Source organism: Penicillium canescens (genome assembly GCF_028828765.1).
Source record: "Penicillium canescens strain IBT 15451 chromosome Unknown utg000002l_segment0_segment0, whole genome shotgun sequence".
In the NCBI taxonomy this organism is placed as follows: Eukaryota; Fungi; Ascomycota; class Eurotiomycetes; order Eurotiales; family Aspergillaceae; genus Penicillium; species Penicillium canescens.
The window spans coordinates 3,330,060-3,344,273 of record NW_026703964.1 but is presented as its reverse complement, the minus strand read 5'-3'; the positions used below and the strand labels follow the sequence as shown (position 1 = coordinate 3,344,273).

Genomic DNA, 14,214 nt, shown 5'->3' with positions numbered 1-14,214 from the left:
ATAGGGTTCTGCGGCCGACCGTGCATCCTTCGAGAATATTTTCACTTGTACAGATCACGCATCGGTATCTATTCCTAGCATGACAACCCTATCTGCTCTGATGTACCATTTGCTTTACGGCCCCTAGTAGAAGGCCATGACGCTGTTCGACATGTTGGGCTTATTTGGAGCGCGAAGGTGTCTATATAAGATAGAGTGAGCTCTAGTTTAATCAGATATAATCACGGAGTGTCAGAATAAGATTGTGAATACCCTATACTCAGTCAATTGTGCTTTCTATTCGATCATGCTTAAAAGCTCTTTCCGGCTACTCGCTTGAAGCCTCGTGACAACCCATGCGTATGAGTACGATAAGGAAGTTGTTGCCGCTTTGGAGGATGATTACAGTCGAATGGACTTCTACCCAGGCGGCGGAGGTACTAGGGCAGAGCGTGAGATGGGCAACTCGCCGTATAAGGCTTGTTGTGCAAAGCAGGACCTGAAGCAAATTGTGTTTGAGGTATGCCACGACCAGAAACACATGTTCCCGAGTTTAAGTTGCTAACTCGTCTCGTAGTGCGAAATGCCCGGTGTGACCGATTTCGATAATCCCGCTTATCCGCATATGGAAAGCGACTCAGGGCATCATTGGATGATTAGTAAGTGCAGTTGCCAATCACAGAAGGCTACGAAGGAGTGACAAAAGGTCCGTTAATGCTCGACAATATCCTTTGTGCATTCCGAATGTCGACCTTCGAGGCCTTGGCGGAGGTTGCAATCGATGTAATTACCAGCGCAGGCAAAATCCTGGCAGGACTCAATGCTGCCGTTGTTGTGGCGGAGATTCTCGATGAGAACTCGTTGGCCCCACAAGAATATTTCAAAGAGTCCGTTGGAAAGGTCTGCCATATGAAGGCTGGAACTTCAATATGCCACGGTGTTTGGCAATTTGAAGGGAGCATCAACAGCGCGAGGCGTCAGCAAACGATACATACAGAAAGACATGAAGCTCTGCAAAAAGCTTGACAACGACGACTGTGGTTTCATTGACAAGAACAAGGACAAGCACAAGGACAAGAACAAGACCGCTACTAACGACAAGCAGAATCCTACCACCACTGAGAAGGACGAGCCAACCAACTGTGAAAAAAAGCTGGATCCAACGACCACCGACACGGGCAAGGACAACTGCAAACGCGCTGCCGATGGTGGTGGGTGTAGTACGAAGCATGATTCCACGATAACCAAGTGGCATTCCGAGCTCAGAACTATCTCGAAGACCTGCTATGAAAATCATTGGTCGCAGGATTTTTACAACTGTTACTCGGCGGGGCAAAACCATGCCCATATTGACAACTGGTTCACTTGCAGCGAGAGCCACAATCACGACGAAAAACGGAAGAAGCGCAGCGCTGTGACTCAGTGGAAGAAACAGCACTTTTCTGGCAAGGAATAGAAGAAGTTCTCGTCAACTGACTCCTATTCATTCATCCCAGTATGCTCCGCTGTCCCAGAACCAGCAAAGGAAGTTAGTGATAAAAAAGAGGCACGGAGACCTTTATCACTTCCTACGAAGTCACCTACACACGGGCAGACTTCATAGGGATTTCAAGTGGAATGGACATCTGGGGTAGCCCAATGCGTCCAACAACTAGCACCACGACGAGAACCATATTTAGCGGGCGGTGTAATACATCATGGTAACAAGGCAGTCGAGTATAAATATCGATGAGGTCAGTAGACTCGCCAGTAGAAGGAGTTCGAGGTGATCAGATGGGCCATTATAGTCTGATCATACAAAATGGCCCACTGGCAGCCACTCGGGGCTAGAATTGCATAATACGATACGGGTATTCCAAACTAATCCGGTTTACGATGCAAAAATGTACGCAGGAGTGCGTATAGACGCTAGCTCTGCCTATCATTAGTGATAAAATATCACCTCTGAGGATAGACAAAGATCAATGACATCACCCTGCCGCCATTTAAAAGCTGAGAGGAGCAGCTCCGGGCTAAGATCGACCAGCCCATACGATGGGGCATACTAAGCTTGGGTGACACAAGATGCATGCAGAACGAGAAATGTATTTAATGTTACCCAAGATAGCATGAGGCACTGGAAGAGACAGTCATACACTTATTTCGCAGTTTCACGGCATATGTCCCGCATATCAGTTCCCTCCAATCGTTGTTTCTCTCCAGATTGACGATCTTTTATATCTGCAAGCAAGGACATTTATTACACCTTTGACGCGATGCAACTAATCTAGACCTATCATAGAACTCTTGAGAAGGGGAAATTCTATGACACCCTACAGTCACTGCTGGACAACCAGGTTAGATCCCCTGTGTGACCTGGCAAATTTTAAGGCCCAAGCGGAATGCGTAATTTTTATCATACTTAAGGCCCCTCGTTTCAATACCCGAGAAGAAACTAAACTATTACAACATTTATGATTCGACCACAGCAATCAAATCAAACCTAGGGCATAGGTATTTTGACCCAATTTCAAGATGGATCTTGGGGATTTCAACCCTTGTGAAGAACTGATACCGGCCATCGTGGACCATCACGGTGCCTCCTATCCGGACAGGATCTATGCAGAATATCCAAACACCAATGTAACTTATGATCAAGGCTATTTCAAGGTCACATACGGTGACTTAGCTAATGCTGTCAATGGGGCTGCTTGGTTTCTGACCAAAACCCTTGGTCCGGGGGACAATAAGGAAGTGTTACCTTACATCGGCCCAAATGACCTGCGATATTCTGTTCTGGTTGCAGGTGCTCTAAAGGCGGGCTATGTCGTAAGTGAAATCCTTTCTGACTTTGGACGACGTCTTACTTAGGTCCAGATGTTCTACACCTCACCCCGCAACAGTATAGTGGCGCACCAAAGTCTTCTGGAAACCTTGAAATGCAAACATTTCCTGTCTTCTACACCTTGGCCATCAGCCGTTACTACTATTGCAAATGCGGTGAACGTGAAAATAGTTGGGATTCCAAGTGTTGATGAGCTGCTGAAAATCGAGTATCCCGTGTTTCCTTTCGTGAAAACGCTCACAACTAATGGGTCGGAGAACCTATTCATTGTTCATACGTCGGGCTCGACTGGGATTCCCAAACCAATTTACTTCACTAATGAAGCTGCCGCAAGAAGTATAAGAATGATCAGAATGGACCCGCCTAAGTCTTTTGATGGACTCTATCCCATGACACTAGGGAAGAGATTTTTCATAACTTTCCCTCCATTTCATGTAAGACAATTCCAGTCGTTGGGTATAAAATATTTTCTAATGCATAATGTGCAGGTCACTTATCTGATTTGCAATGTCTTTAATTCCATACCATTCGGCACTGTCATGGTTGCTCCGATTTCTGCAACTATAATTTCGGCACGTGGCATAGTCGAGGGAATAAAGCAAACCCCAGTAGATGGAGCCTTTGCCATTCCCTCGATAGTCCAGGAATTGGCTCAAGACCCAGAACTCCTTGAATTCTGTGCAAAGAATTTGGATATAATTGTCTACGGCGGCGGAGACCTGCCTCAAGATATTGGAGATCGGGTTGCTTCAAAGGTCAAACTGGTGAATCAGTACGGAGCTTCAGAACTGGGGCTCATTCCCATGCTTTTCTCCAAATCCAACCGTGACCCGATGGATTGGAAATACATTGAGATCCATCCCGCCATGGGGATTGAGTTTCGGCACGTCGCCGATAGCCAGCATGAACTAGTCATTGTACGGAATGCAGACCTTGAAGAGAATCAGCCAACATTTTCCTACGGGGGTGGCTTCACAGAATTGCAAGAATATAGCAGCCGAGACTTGTTCATACCGCATCCAGATCCAAACAAGAAAAATTTCTGGAAATGGCATGCTCGGAAAGATGATATCGTTGTCTTTCTGAACGGGGAAAAAACCAATCCTATCTCTATGGAACAGCAGATACTGTCTCACAACCCTCAGGTCACAGGTGTGTTAGTTGTTGGTGCACAGCGCTTCCAAGCTGCGCTTCTGGTTGAAGCCGACACTGGTGGGAAGGAGTTATCGCCATCTGATCGCGCCAGTCTGCTCGAGGCTATCTGGCCCAGCGTCGAAGGAGCCAACAAAGTATGCCCTGCATATGCACGGATTGCCAAGTCACACATCTTGTTCACTCATCCTGACAAGCCAATGCTGCGCTCCGGCAAAGGCACAGTTCAGAGATCAGGAACCATCACTTTGTATGAAGAAGAGATTGACAAGCTGTATATTGAAGCGGAGGCTGTTTCTACCCAGCCTGGCGGTTACGTCGGCCCAGGTAAAAATGCAGACCGTGGCGCTGTGTCCAAATACATCAAATCTAGTGCTGTTGCTGCCACAGAGTGGCCTGATCTCGGTGATAATGACAATATGTTTATCCGTGGCATGGATTCTTTGCAAACAATCACCATCGTGCGAACCCTTCGGCATGGACTCGATATGAGCGATATTGATGTCCCGCTAATCTACGCGAAACCTTCTATCACTGAGCTCGCAGACGCGATCATGCAACTTAAGGAGAATGCAACGGTTTCTAACAAACTAGATATTGAGAATCAACTTCGGGAGAGACAGGAAATGTTCAAGGTGTTTCAAGAGAAGATTGATCGAATCCCAAGTCCATCGTCGCCAGCTGTACCTGGCAGGAGGCATAATGTCATTCTCACTGGCAGTACCGGCGTTCTGGGAACTTATTTGCTTCATGACCTATTGAATGACCATTCGGTTGAGCATGTCTATTGCCTGAATCGAAGGGACAACAGCCGCTCAGCGCAAATCTGCTCTTATAGAACTCGTCACCTTGAAGCTGACTTCGATGAATCCCGAGTGACCTTCTTGAAAGTCGATATGTCCAAAGAAGATTTCGATCTTTCGGCAGATATGCTCCAGAAACTCCGAGACACCACAACCGTTGTACTTCACAATGCCTGGCCAGTCAACTTCAACTTGTCAATGAGATCCTTTGAGCCTCACCTGGCTGGTGTGGTGAATCTCATCTCCTTCTGTGCTTCTGCACGGAGTCATCCACGGTTATTGTTCATGTCATCCACGAGTTCAGTCGTGGCACATCGCACCAAGTCAGGTATCAATTCCGAAAAAGTCATTATCACTGAGACTCCTGCGCCGAACGGGTATGCCGAGAGCAAGTATTTGGCTGAAGAACTTCTCGACTACGCCTCCAAGAGATTGCCAATCCCGCTATCATTCGCTCGTATCGGTCAGGTTGCTGGCGCGGTGAAGAAAACAGGCCTCTGGAATCCAGCTGAGTGGTTTCCCAGCTTAGTGTTAAGCTCGTTGCATATTGGCGCGTTACCAGAGTCCCTGGGCCCATCTATGGGTCGAATCGATTGGGTCCCAGCAGATCTACTCTCTGAGGTATTGATCGAGCTTGTGCTTAGCCCATTTTCTGAGTCTGAGACCAGGCCAGTCGAGGTTTTCCATCCTCTAAATCTCCACCCACAGACTTGGACTTCAATTCTTCCAACCATAGTGGAAGAGATTGCTGCAGTCACCGACAAGACTCTAGCAATCGTTCCGCTAAGCAACTGGATAGCTCGTATTCGCCAGGACATGGAGGCTAAAGGCCGAGTGAAATCTGGAGGCAGTGAGAACCTGGAAACATTGCTGAAAGCCAACCCAGCCGCGAAGCTGCTACACTTTTATGAAGGCCTGGACGCGCAGGACAAGACACAGAACCCTGAAGATGGGCTTTTGCCTCGTTTGCCGAATGTTTTGGATGCATCGCATGCAGCCAAGAAGAGTGACACATTGCGCGCCATACCGGCAATCAAGGGGTCGTGGTTTGCCAAGTGGATCGCCGAGTGGATGGAGCAGTAGATGCTGGAGAAAGGGGGGTCTTCTGCAACCTTTCGGGTGGTTATAGATAATGCTTGTAACTATCTTTCAAGTTGGGAATATGTTAAATCGGGCAATTTGGGAAACTGGACAGTACTGGAGGTTATCTAATTTAGGTGAGATGATCTGATTGATGATAAAGACAGAATGCTATTGAAGCGATCCCTAGCCCATAGGCCGATTCGGACTAAACTTTGCCATATCCTGTTTCCGCCCGCCCACCACTGCCCTTATAAATGCTTGCCTGAACGTACGCCCCAGATACATAATCTGAAAAGAGTCCCTCTTTTGCTAGCACTTCCACTTCACATAATAACCTTATTATTTACCGTACGAAGATAATTCTTTAAGACCTTTTACTCCAATATAATTGAGTCGCCTGGATATGTTCAATCGTTCATCTTTTTCCCACAATATCAACAGAACCCGTTTAATGTTATAAAGACTTTTTGAGACTCGCTCTTCGACTCTTATGCTGAAAATATACTCGTGCATGCCTATATAATTTGAGACATTACCTTGGTATGTTCAATCTGTCGTATTCCTCAGCACTCGGATTCCCGCCAGTATGTTAAGCTGTATTATTCAGTTAATAACAACGGATTTTTGTTAAGCATATTACATAACAGATAAGTAGCGCTAGGTCGTACATCGCTGTACATTGCTATTTATATTAATTCGGTGTTATTCATTTCGGCCATTGTTTTTTAGAGGAAATTCTGTCCAATATTGCTGCTATATCCGTTAACCAATCTCTCTAGTCTCTGTGCTGATGGAGCATCTATTTGCTCCAGCAAATTCGCCTGCAGGCACCACATTGGTCTCTGTATCCCTCAATGCCCAAAGGACTGGTGGCATCGAAAAGTTTGTGGGATAGTAGAGCGGGTCGGTGAATTCTCGTTTGAACTTGAGAAAGCCTGGCGGCCATAAGTCCAATTTCGTTAAAGTGGACTCTTTTCATGCCAGACAGACGGAGCATCACGCACCACGCTTTCCAAGCCGTCATCAATGGACAGTATATAAGTAATCTGTGTTCCACAATTTATAATGCAATAGAAAGCGAACAAAAATCACTAATGTGCAGCTCAACTATTGGTCAAATCCGTTTCGTAGAAATCCGGAACCATTATTTGCATCAAAACCCATCATCAAAGCCCATCATTTGACTCAATTTAGCCAAAGCGGTTGACCAAAATTGCGGGCCTTGTAGATGAGTAGCAATCGCAGCCGCAAGCACAATAATCAAGGCCAGCACCATAGTGCGGCCAATTTTGGGGGAAGTGGGCCTCTGGATTGGCTGTCAAAGTCAGCGAAGAACTTGTATATGGAGAGTAATATGAGATAACCTTCAATGTCCAATCCGATCTAGTGGGAAATAGGCTGCGGTACCAGTAATGTGCCTGCGACCAAGGATATGTCATTGCGTTCCACCCCTTCTTATTTACGTACCACTATGGTTTGTTAGCAGCAAACCGCTATTTGGTGGTCGATGGCATTCATACCGAAGCACATCCTGCATTCCAGACACGGTGACGAAGGGTTTCTTGAACTTGGTAGACATATTCATCTTCAGCTTCCTGTTTCAGATTAATAGAGCTTACTTTGCCATCCAGAACAGGCTTGAGAACCCGAAGCGCATAGTTCACAGAGCTGGTTGCGTTAATAAACCCCTTTGCAGCACATTTTCCGCCACTGTCACCGTGACTTACTTTTCGGCTGCCATCAAGGCAGACGTATGTCCTGTTGCTGTGTTCGGTCCGAGCAACAGGAAAAAGTTCGGAAATCCACTCATAACCGAGCAGTTGTAGGCTCCCGGACCATCGTATCTGTTCCAATGATCTGTGAGCGTCCCTTCACAACCGTGAATCTCTGTATGTTGCAGAAATATGTTCGTCTGGAATCCCGTCGCAAGCACGATGACCTGAGCGGGATAGAATCCATCTGTCGTCCTAACGCCGTCTGGCAATATTTCGGTGATTTTCGTTTGGGTGAGATGCAACTTCTCATTGTGAAGTGACTTGAGGTATCCGTCGTCGAAAATCCGCCGCTTGCACCCCACATCGAAGTCTGGGATAAGGATGTCATGGTAGTTGGCCGGCGCAGTCTCTTGCATATACTTTTCGACGTGCTGCTGGCACTTCCGTCGAAGTTTAGCGGCAGCCTTGGTCATACGAAACAGACGGAAGTCATTTTCGGCTATCAGAAATAGGTGCAGACGGTGGAGTCGCATGGCGAGCGGAATATAGTGAAAGACCCACTGCAAAACTTTCGGGTATGTGAAATTAGGAGCTTGAAACACCCAGTTCTTGCTCCGAATGATTTGGGTTAAGGTTTTGGTACTGTCCACGATGGCCGGCACGATCTGAGCAGCGGTACCTGCATTTGTCAGTATTTCTCGCTGCCACCGCGGAAACTAAGAGCACTAACATCCATTCCCAATGACAACCACATTTTTACCCTTCAAATCAACGCTGTGGTCCCATCTCGCGGAGTGAAACAGGGCTCCGTTGAAGGATTTGGCTCCGGGAATATCGCAGGGCTTAGGCTCCGCGAGCTGTCCAGTGGCCGCGAAAAGGATGTGGCATTCGTGATAAGTAACATTGCCGGTGATCACGCTGCGAAGCTTCATCAGCCATCGGGAGGCCTCTTCGCGCCAAACACATGACTGTACTTCCGTGAGAAAGGTCATCTTATCACGCAGACCGTAGGCGTCCACCACACCGTCAGTGTAAGATTTTATTTCTTTGTTTGATGGCATGAGCTTGGTCCAGCGGTCGCTCAATGCGAATGAGAAGCTATAGAGCGCACTGGGAACATCGCAAGCACATCCTAAAAAGACAGCCAGTCCGTGAAATATTCAAAATCAAAAGGGCAAAATTGGACCAACCAGGGTATGAACTGATAAACCAGGTACCTCCACAGTCTGGATAACGCTCAAAAAAATGGATATCATCCATGCCATACCATCGCTTCAGTGTCGCTCCGAGGGCGATCGCGCTCAGACCAGTGCCTATACAAGAAATCTGGCTGTATGATGCCAGGGCCGGGCTGTGCTTCTGCACCATGGTAGGGAGAAGGGGTCTATGGAATTGTATTTGCTGTTCTGTGGATCAAATTCTATTCAGAGCCATTCTGTAAATGTACAATCGCTTTACCTTTAATATAGGGTCCATAACACCATAGAGTTAGTTATACGGAGGTTCACGCTGGACCTCTTTTGCATCAGTGGTTACACTAGATGGGCGAGGCTATCCGATTGGTGGGAGACTATGAGGTTGTACAGTCTCCTCACATGATAATATCGTGTGAGCTGTCTTCCTCGATGCATGATTCATCATGCACAATAATGATATGTGGTTGCACAAGGTTGCCACGTGCTTATTTTATAAAGAAGGATTGCAACGCTCCTAGACTGCCAAGACGAGGTTTCAATTTATTTCTCGGAACAGACATATATATTTACGGGCTTTCAATATTGTTAACTAGGTCTATTGTCCATAGATAGCGAGACCTAAAGCTATGATAGACCACGGGCCCAAGGCAGCGTCTATCACGCCTAGCCAGGCTGCTTTTAGACGTCAGGTTTGTTTGAAGCCCGCTCATATGCAGGTATGACCCCATCTGGTAAGATCGGACTGTCCGAAGCCAAGCAGGGTATAGTAACATTATATTCGTCACCTTCAGAGCTGTGTGTTACATTGTCTATCTCACATCGAAAGGTAATGCTTGGCTGAAAAATTTACGACAAGTTAGGAGGTCCTTTTGGCATCCACATGAGGCTGCGTGCAGGAGCCGATCTACCGGCAGGAGTTCATGTACGCAGCCAAATCTTTGCTGTTGCACAGGTCCATGCATTGTGACATGTACTAGGAAAGCCAATGTCGAGGAACAATGACCAGAAGCACGGAGGCTAGGATCATGTTCTGTACGCATGGTGAACACGGTGAATGCAGTCGTGTGGTCACAAATAGTTGAGCCGTCCAATCCATACGCTGTGGAATGGAGCGCTCAAAACAATGCGCAAGAACGAAATGCGACTTTTTACAACCAGAGAATTCGCATGATGACCCCTGCACAGTGTTTTGATGCGGCAATTGAGAATGGCACAGACGGCGAGGCAAAAGCAAATGATCATCCCCAAGCGAAAGCAAAGGGCTCGAAGAGCAGTAACCCCACGCCCCCCGCCAACCAGAACATGTGGGCAAAGGGATTGCCCGCGACCGTCCCAGAATCAAAAATCTCGACCTTTGCATTTTCAGGTCCGGCCAAAGATACTATGTGCGATGGAAAGTTGGGACTTTACTTATTGAACATAGCTGATTATATCCCAGTCTGGACTGGATGGAAGCAACAATCACCTAATGAGGTTTAGGGCCCGGACCAGATCGTCTATAAGTAGAACAGAGATTCCATTTGCTGTGTTCCGTAATGTATATTGAAATATCGGGACCGATGATCCAATTGGTTTCGATTTAAACAAGCCTAGCAGTTTTAACATTATTTGACCAGAAAAGCCCGATAAGACAACAAGATTATCCCCTGAAATTACCAAAATAACTACATAGCTTCCGAAAGTAAGTTAAAGGGGATGGTGTGGGTGTATTATAATTTCGATTGTTGACTACGTGTAATCACCCATTCCATGGCAGAGACCATCCTCTTCAATTCTGCCATAGAACGTGGAAAGTTATGTTTGGCGTTATGTTCGAAATTTCGTCGCCATCTTGGGAGGCAAAAAGACTCGCCCAACAATGAGCACTCTTTCAACGCCGGCGGGTCATTTCTCCCACGAACATGAAGGGTTGGAATAGGGAGACGTGCTTTGTACAGAGCTGGATGCAGCACGCATGGGACTTCTAAAGGCTGGCGATCTAGGAAACTCGTACGTGACCGACGGGTCAATGGCTCTAGTGTATCGATGGCTCCAACTAATGCCTTGATCGCAACTTGAGCTGGTCCTGGCAGCTGTTCCAGCTGATCATCTTGAGCGGAGCGAAGACGGTGTTCATCCTCTAGAGAGAGCGAGCCAAGCACAGATCGGTGGTAAGCTGGGTCTGTCGCAAGTATCGGTACTGGCGAGCAGAAAATCCCAAATTTAACCGGCAGAGGCCTTTCCGGATATAGGGCGATCTGCTCGAGCAGATAAGCAAGTAATATCGCGGCCCCTTGGCTAAAGCCAAACACCCCATCGAAGGGCCCTTGGCTCTCAAATGCGTCATTAACCAAAGCGTGAGCGGCCCTCATGCTGGCAGGGTCGAGGTCTGCCGAATAGCAGAGGTAAGGGCCAGGAATGGCGGGTGCGATACCTACCAGCAACATGAATTTGCTAATGTCAACGCAACGTGGAGAGGAGGGAACAGTAAACTCACCTGGAGTTAGTGGACAATTCAATTTCCCTGCCAGATAATAGAATTCCCAGCTAGGATCACATAGTTTCACTAACCCTGACATCTGGTATTTCATGATATGGGGACTTGTCCCGTAACCATGGAGACAAAGTATTCTCATCTCGCCGCGTTGAATTCTTTTTGAGATGCAATATATGATTGAAGTTGCGGAAGCAATTTCTGGTCGAGGTATAAGGGCCAAATAACTATTAATGAAAACCTATCAATGTCGGTGAATGTCGTTGAGTGACAGACCATCTGCCGCTAAGAAACCTTGTCAAGCGTAGCTGATGCGGTGATACCGTCGATCACAATGAAAGTGATAAAAGGACGTCTGCAGTCATTTATTTGAGAGAAGTAGAGGGCTGGGTGCGATAATCGTAACGACATGATATATGTAACAGACCTACAGGGGATGGTGGTAGAGCGGATTGACGGGTTGAGAACAGGTAAAACATGAGATAGAATAAAGCCTTAAACTCATCTCTAGCTTAGCATCTTTTGGTGGCTGCATGTGTATCTTCAAAGCGCAGGATCTCCGCTATCTCTGCCGCCATCTTTTGGCTTAAGGCAGGCTTGGTAGTCCCGCTGTAGCCGACTAGATCAGGCTCAAGCATCCTGTAGCCATTTCCGGCGAAGAATCTTACCTGGCGGCACTAGTGGTATGGATGAGTTGAAGTGATTAGTGGGGATGTAACCATACCTGTATGTATGATTTGTAGAGATAATAAGCTTTTGCTCCATTGGGTAACACAATAGCTGCCATAATCTTGTTGGCTGACCTAGGTGTTTGTTTGATCGGGTAGTGATTTTAGAAGATGTGTTAAACGACGTAAACATGCCGCATAGGAGGAAGTTCAGCACGCCGTATGTTTTAGACTATGAGCCATCTGTCTTGCTTTTCCCTAGTTCAGTCCAACTATCTAGTAGATCAGTTCAGCATCCCTTTAAAAGCTTCAGACTCGCAAGGCAACTTGTTCAGCTGTATTGCTGGTTACAAAGTGGGATCATGCCGTGCAACCATGTTTCTAACTAGTGGCAGCTACAAGCTTGTTGAATCGTGATGTGTCACTCAGGCATGCAGGGATCGACAAAGTCACAATAGCCCATCTATACCCACTCTATTCACGTCTTCTAAATGGTAGTGCATTAAAAACAGCTATAAATTGGCTTTTCCCGAGTAGTAGAACCCCGCGATTAGCACTAGGGTCACTGCCATGACTACTCTTTTCTCTGTCCCGATCGCCTCAACCGGCGGCTCCATCGTATGCGCAAACCCAACAGCCAACAAAGGCCAAGAGCAATATAATATATACCTGTTGACCATCACTTCGCCGAGAGATAACCGTTTGACCCCAACATTTATTGATGCGCTTCTGCTGTCACTGGACATCATTGAGCATCACTATCCGAAGGGCGTTATAGTCACCACTAGCGGTATCGCTAAGTTCTACAGTAACGGATTGGATCTCGAACTGGTTGTGAGCACGAAGGGATTCCTCGAAAAGTGGATGTGGCCATTATTTCGGCGGTTTTTGACGTATGTATCAATCAATCCCGGTGGCTGCTAGGATAGCGAAAAATAAAAGTAAGACTTTATTTCAGATACCCCATGCCATCTGTATGCCTTTTGAATGGTCACGCCTTTGCGGGTGGATTCATATTGGCCATGTATCACGACTACCGGATTCAAAATCCAGAACGAGGATTCCTGTGCGTCAACGAACTGGAATTCGGCGTGACGCTCCAAATCCCCGTGATGCGGATGCTCCTTGCGAAATTGAACCCAGCCACCTTCCGTAATATGGTTTTGGGATCGCACCGATTTGGTGGGAAGGACTCGCTGCAGGCGGGAATTGTCGATGGGGTGGGTGGACTGGATGAGGTCCTGGGATTGATTCGCGACCGCAAACTGTTAAATAAAGCTGAGACAGGCATATACGGTACCATGAAGGAGGAGATGTACGCAGGGGCGTTGAATAGTCTTGATGATTATGCCGGGAACCTAGCGTGGCGGGAGAAGATGGAAGGAAAAAGGGATGCTGCGCAGAAGAGGAGCCTGCAAGCCGTAGCGGGCTGGGAGAAGGACAAGGCAAAGCTGTGAAATCCTGATCCGTGTAGATCTGAGTTGTTTAGATTTTATGTCTCGCATTGACCTTTTGAAATGCATTTTGTACATTTTGCGGTTTCGGCGGTCATTTCCTTAATGAAGCTGCAAAACCATGTTGTGTCCGCTTCACCTCACGTAATTTCCAAATGACCATAATTATCTTCCTCTCTCTTCCTATTTCTGCCCATTTGTTGTTCCACAAGTATTTTATCAAGTTCCAACTACCGAAGTGCTCAGCAGGCTGATATAATTACAACTGCTATACCGTTCCTCTCGGAGGGGAATGATAACTCAATTATACGTAGGCGCTTGAAACAACAATCTACTCTTCTTGCCAGAGGGCTGTTGGCATTGTCCTCTATTTAATTTTCAATGCATCTAGGAACGGGAACGACAGTGTATCAGCTCAGTCAGGCAACCATGAAGCGAATTTTATTGTACATAAAAGGTATTCTAACTATGGCGTCCGGAGGAATGTCATATGTCTTCTTCAGTCGGCTAAAATCATTGTCATAGTGGATTGTCTAGTAGGAACTAACAGACTGTACCGTCACATTGGCAAAGTACAAACTCCAGTACCAGGCACAGTAGAAGGAGAAGGAGCTATCATAACCTCGAGCAAGCCATGACAAATGCTAGGTTGTCGTGTTCTCATCTTGTAGAGCGTATAAATAATGGCGGAGCGGGTTTATAGACCTCTGGGCCGTGTTGTCGGGCCACATGCTTTGTTTGTCAACGTCGGAGGACGTAGGTGTCTGTCTTTACTGTGACATGTGGAATTAAATATTCTGGCCCAGTTTACGATAACGGCGAATGAAACTATGGTCAACGATAATATCCCCCGCAGTCTTCTAATTT

The 14,214-nt window shown here is 46.8% G+C and overlaps 4 protein-coding genes across 4 annotated transcripts; 3 read left to right on the top strand and 1 right to left on the bottom strand.

Annotated features, from left to right (window-relative positions):
* Positions 1-391: 391 nt before the first annotated feature.
* Positions 392-1,435, top strand: N7446_002466 (uncharacterized protein; the record flags this gene model as incomplete). The annotated part of the gene is made up of 4 exons (XM_058511215.1): positions 392-499; positions 557-638; positions 686-879; positions 935-1,435. The coding sequence occupies 4 exons, from the start codon at positions 392-394 to the stop codon at positions 1,433-1,435; spliced, it is 885 nt and encodes a 294-aa protein (XP_058376751.1).
* A 1,058-nt stretch (positions 1,436-2,493) lies between these two features.
* On the top strand, positions 2,494-5,841 carry N7446_002465 (NRPS-like enzyme; the record flags this gene model as incomplete). Its single annotated transcript, XM_058511214.1, has 3 exons — positions 2,494-2,787; positions 2,830-3,237; positions 3,292-5,841. 3 exons carry the CDS (start codon positions 2,494-2,496, stop codon positions 5,839-5,841), a joined length of 3,252 nt encoding a protein of 1,083 aa, XP_058376750.1.
* Positions 5,842-6,994: 1,153 nt separating this feature from the next.
* Positions 6,995-8,924, bottom strand: N7446_002464 (flavin-containing monooxygenase; the record flags this gene model as incomplete). Its single annotated transcript, XM_058511213.1, has 6 exons — positions 6,995-7,156; positions 7,206-7,310; positions 7,362-7,509; positions 7,569-8,235; positions 8,287-8,688; positions 8,747-8,924. The coding sequence occupies 6 exons, from the start codon at positions 8,922-8,924 to the stop codon at positions 6,995-6,997; spliced, it is 1,662 nt and encodes a 553-aa protein (XP_058376749.1).
* A 3,539-nt stretch (positions 8,925-12,463) lies between these two features.
* N7446_002463 (uncharacterized protein) lies at positions 12,464-13,350 on the top strand (the record flags this gene model as incomplete). The annotated part of the gene is made up of 2 exons (XM_058511212.1): positions 12,464-12,786; positions 12,852-13,350. The coding sequence occupies 2 exons, from the start codon at positions 12,464-12,466 to the stop codon at positions 13,348-13,350; spliced, it is 822 nt and encodes a 273-aa protein (XP_058376748.1).
* Between the last annotated feature and the right edge of the window lie 864 nt (positions 13,351-14,214).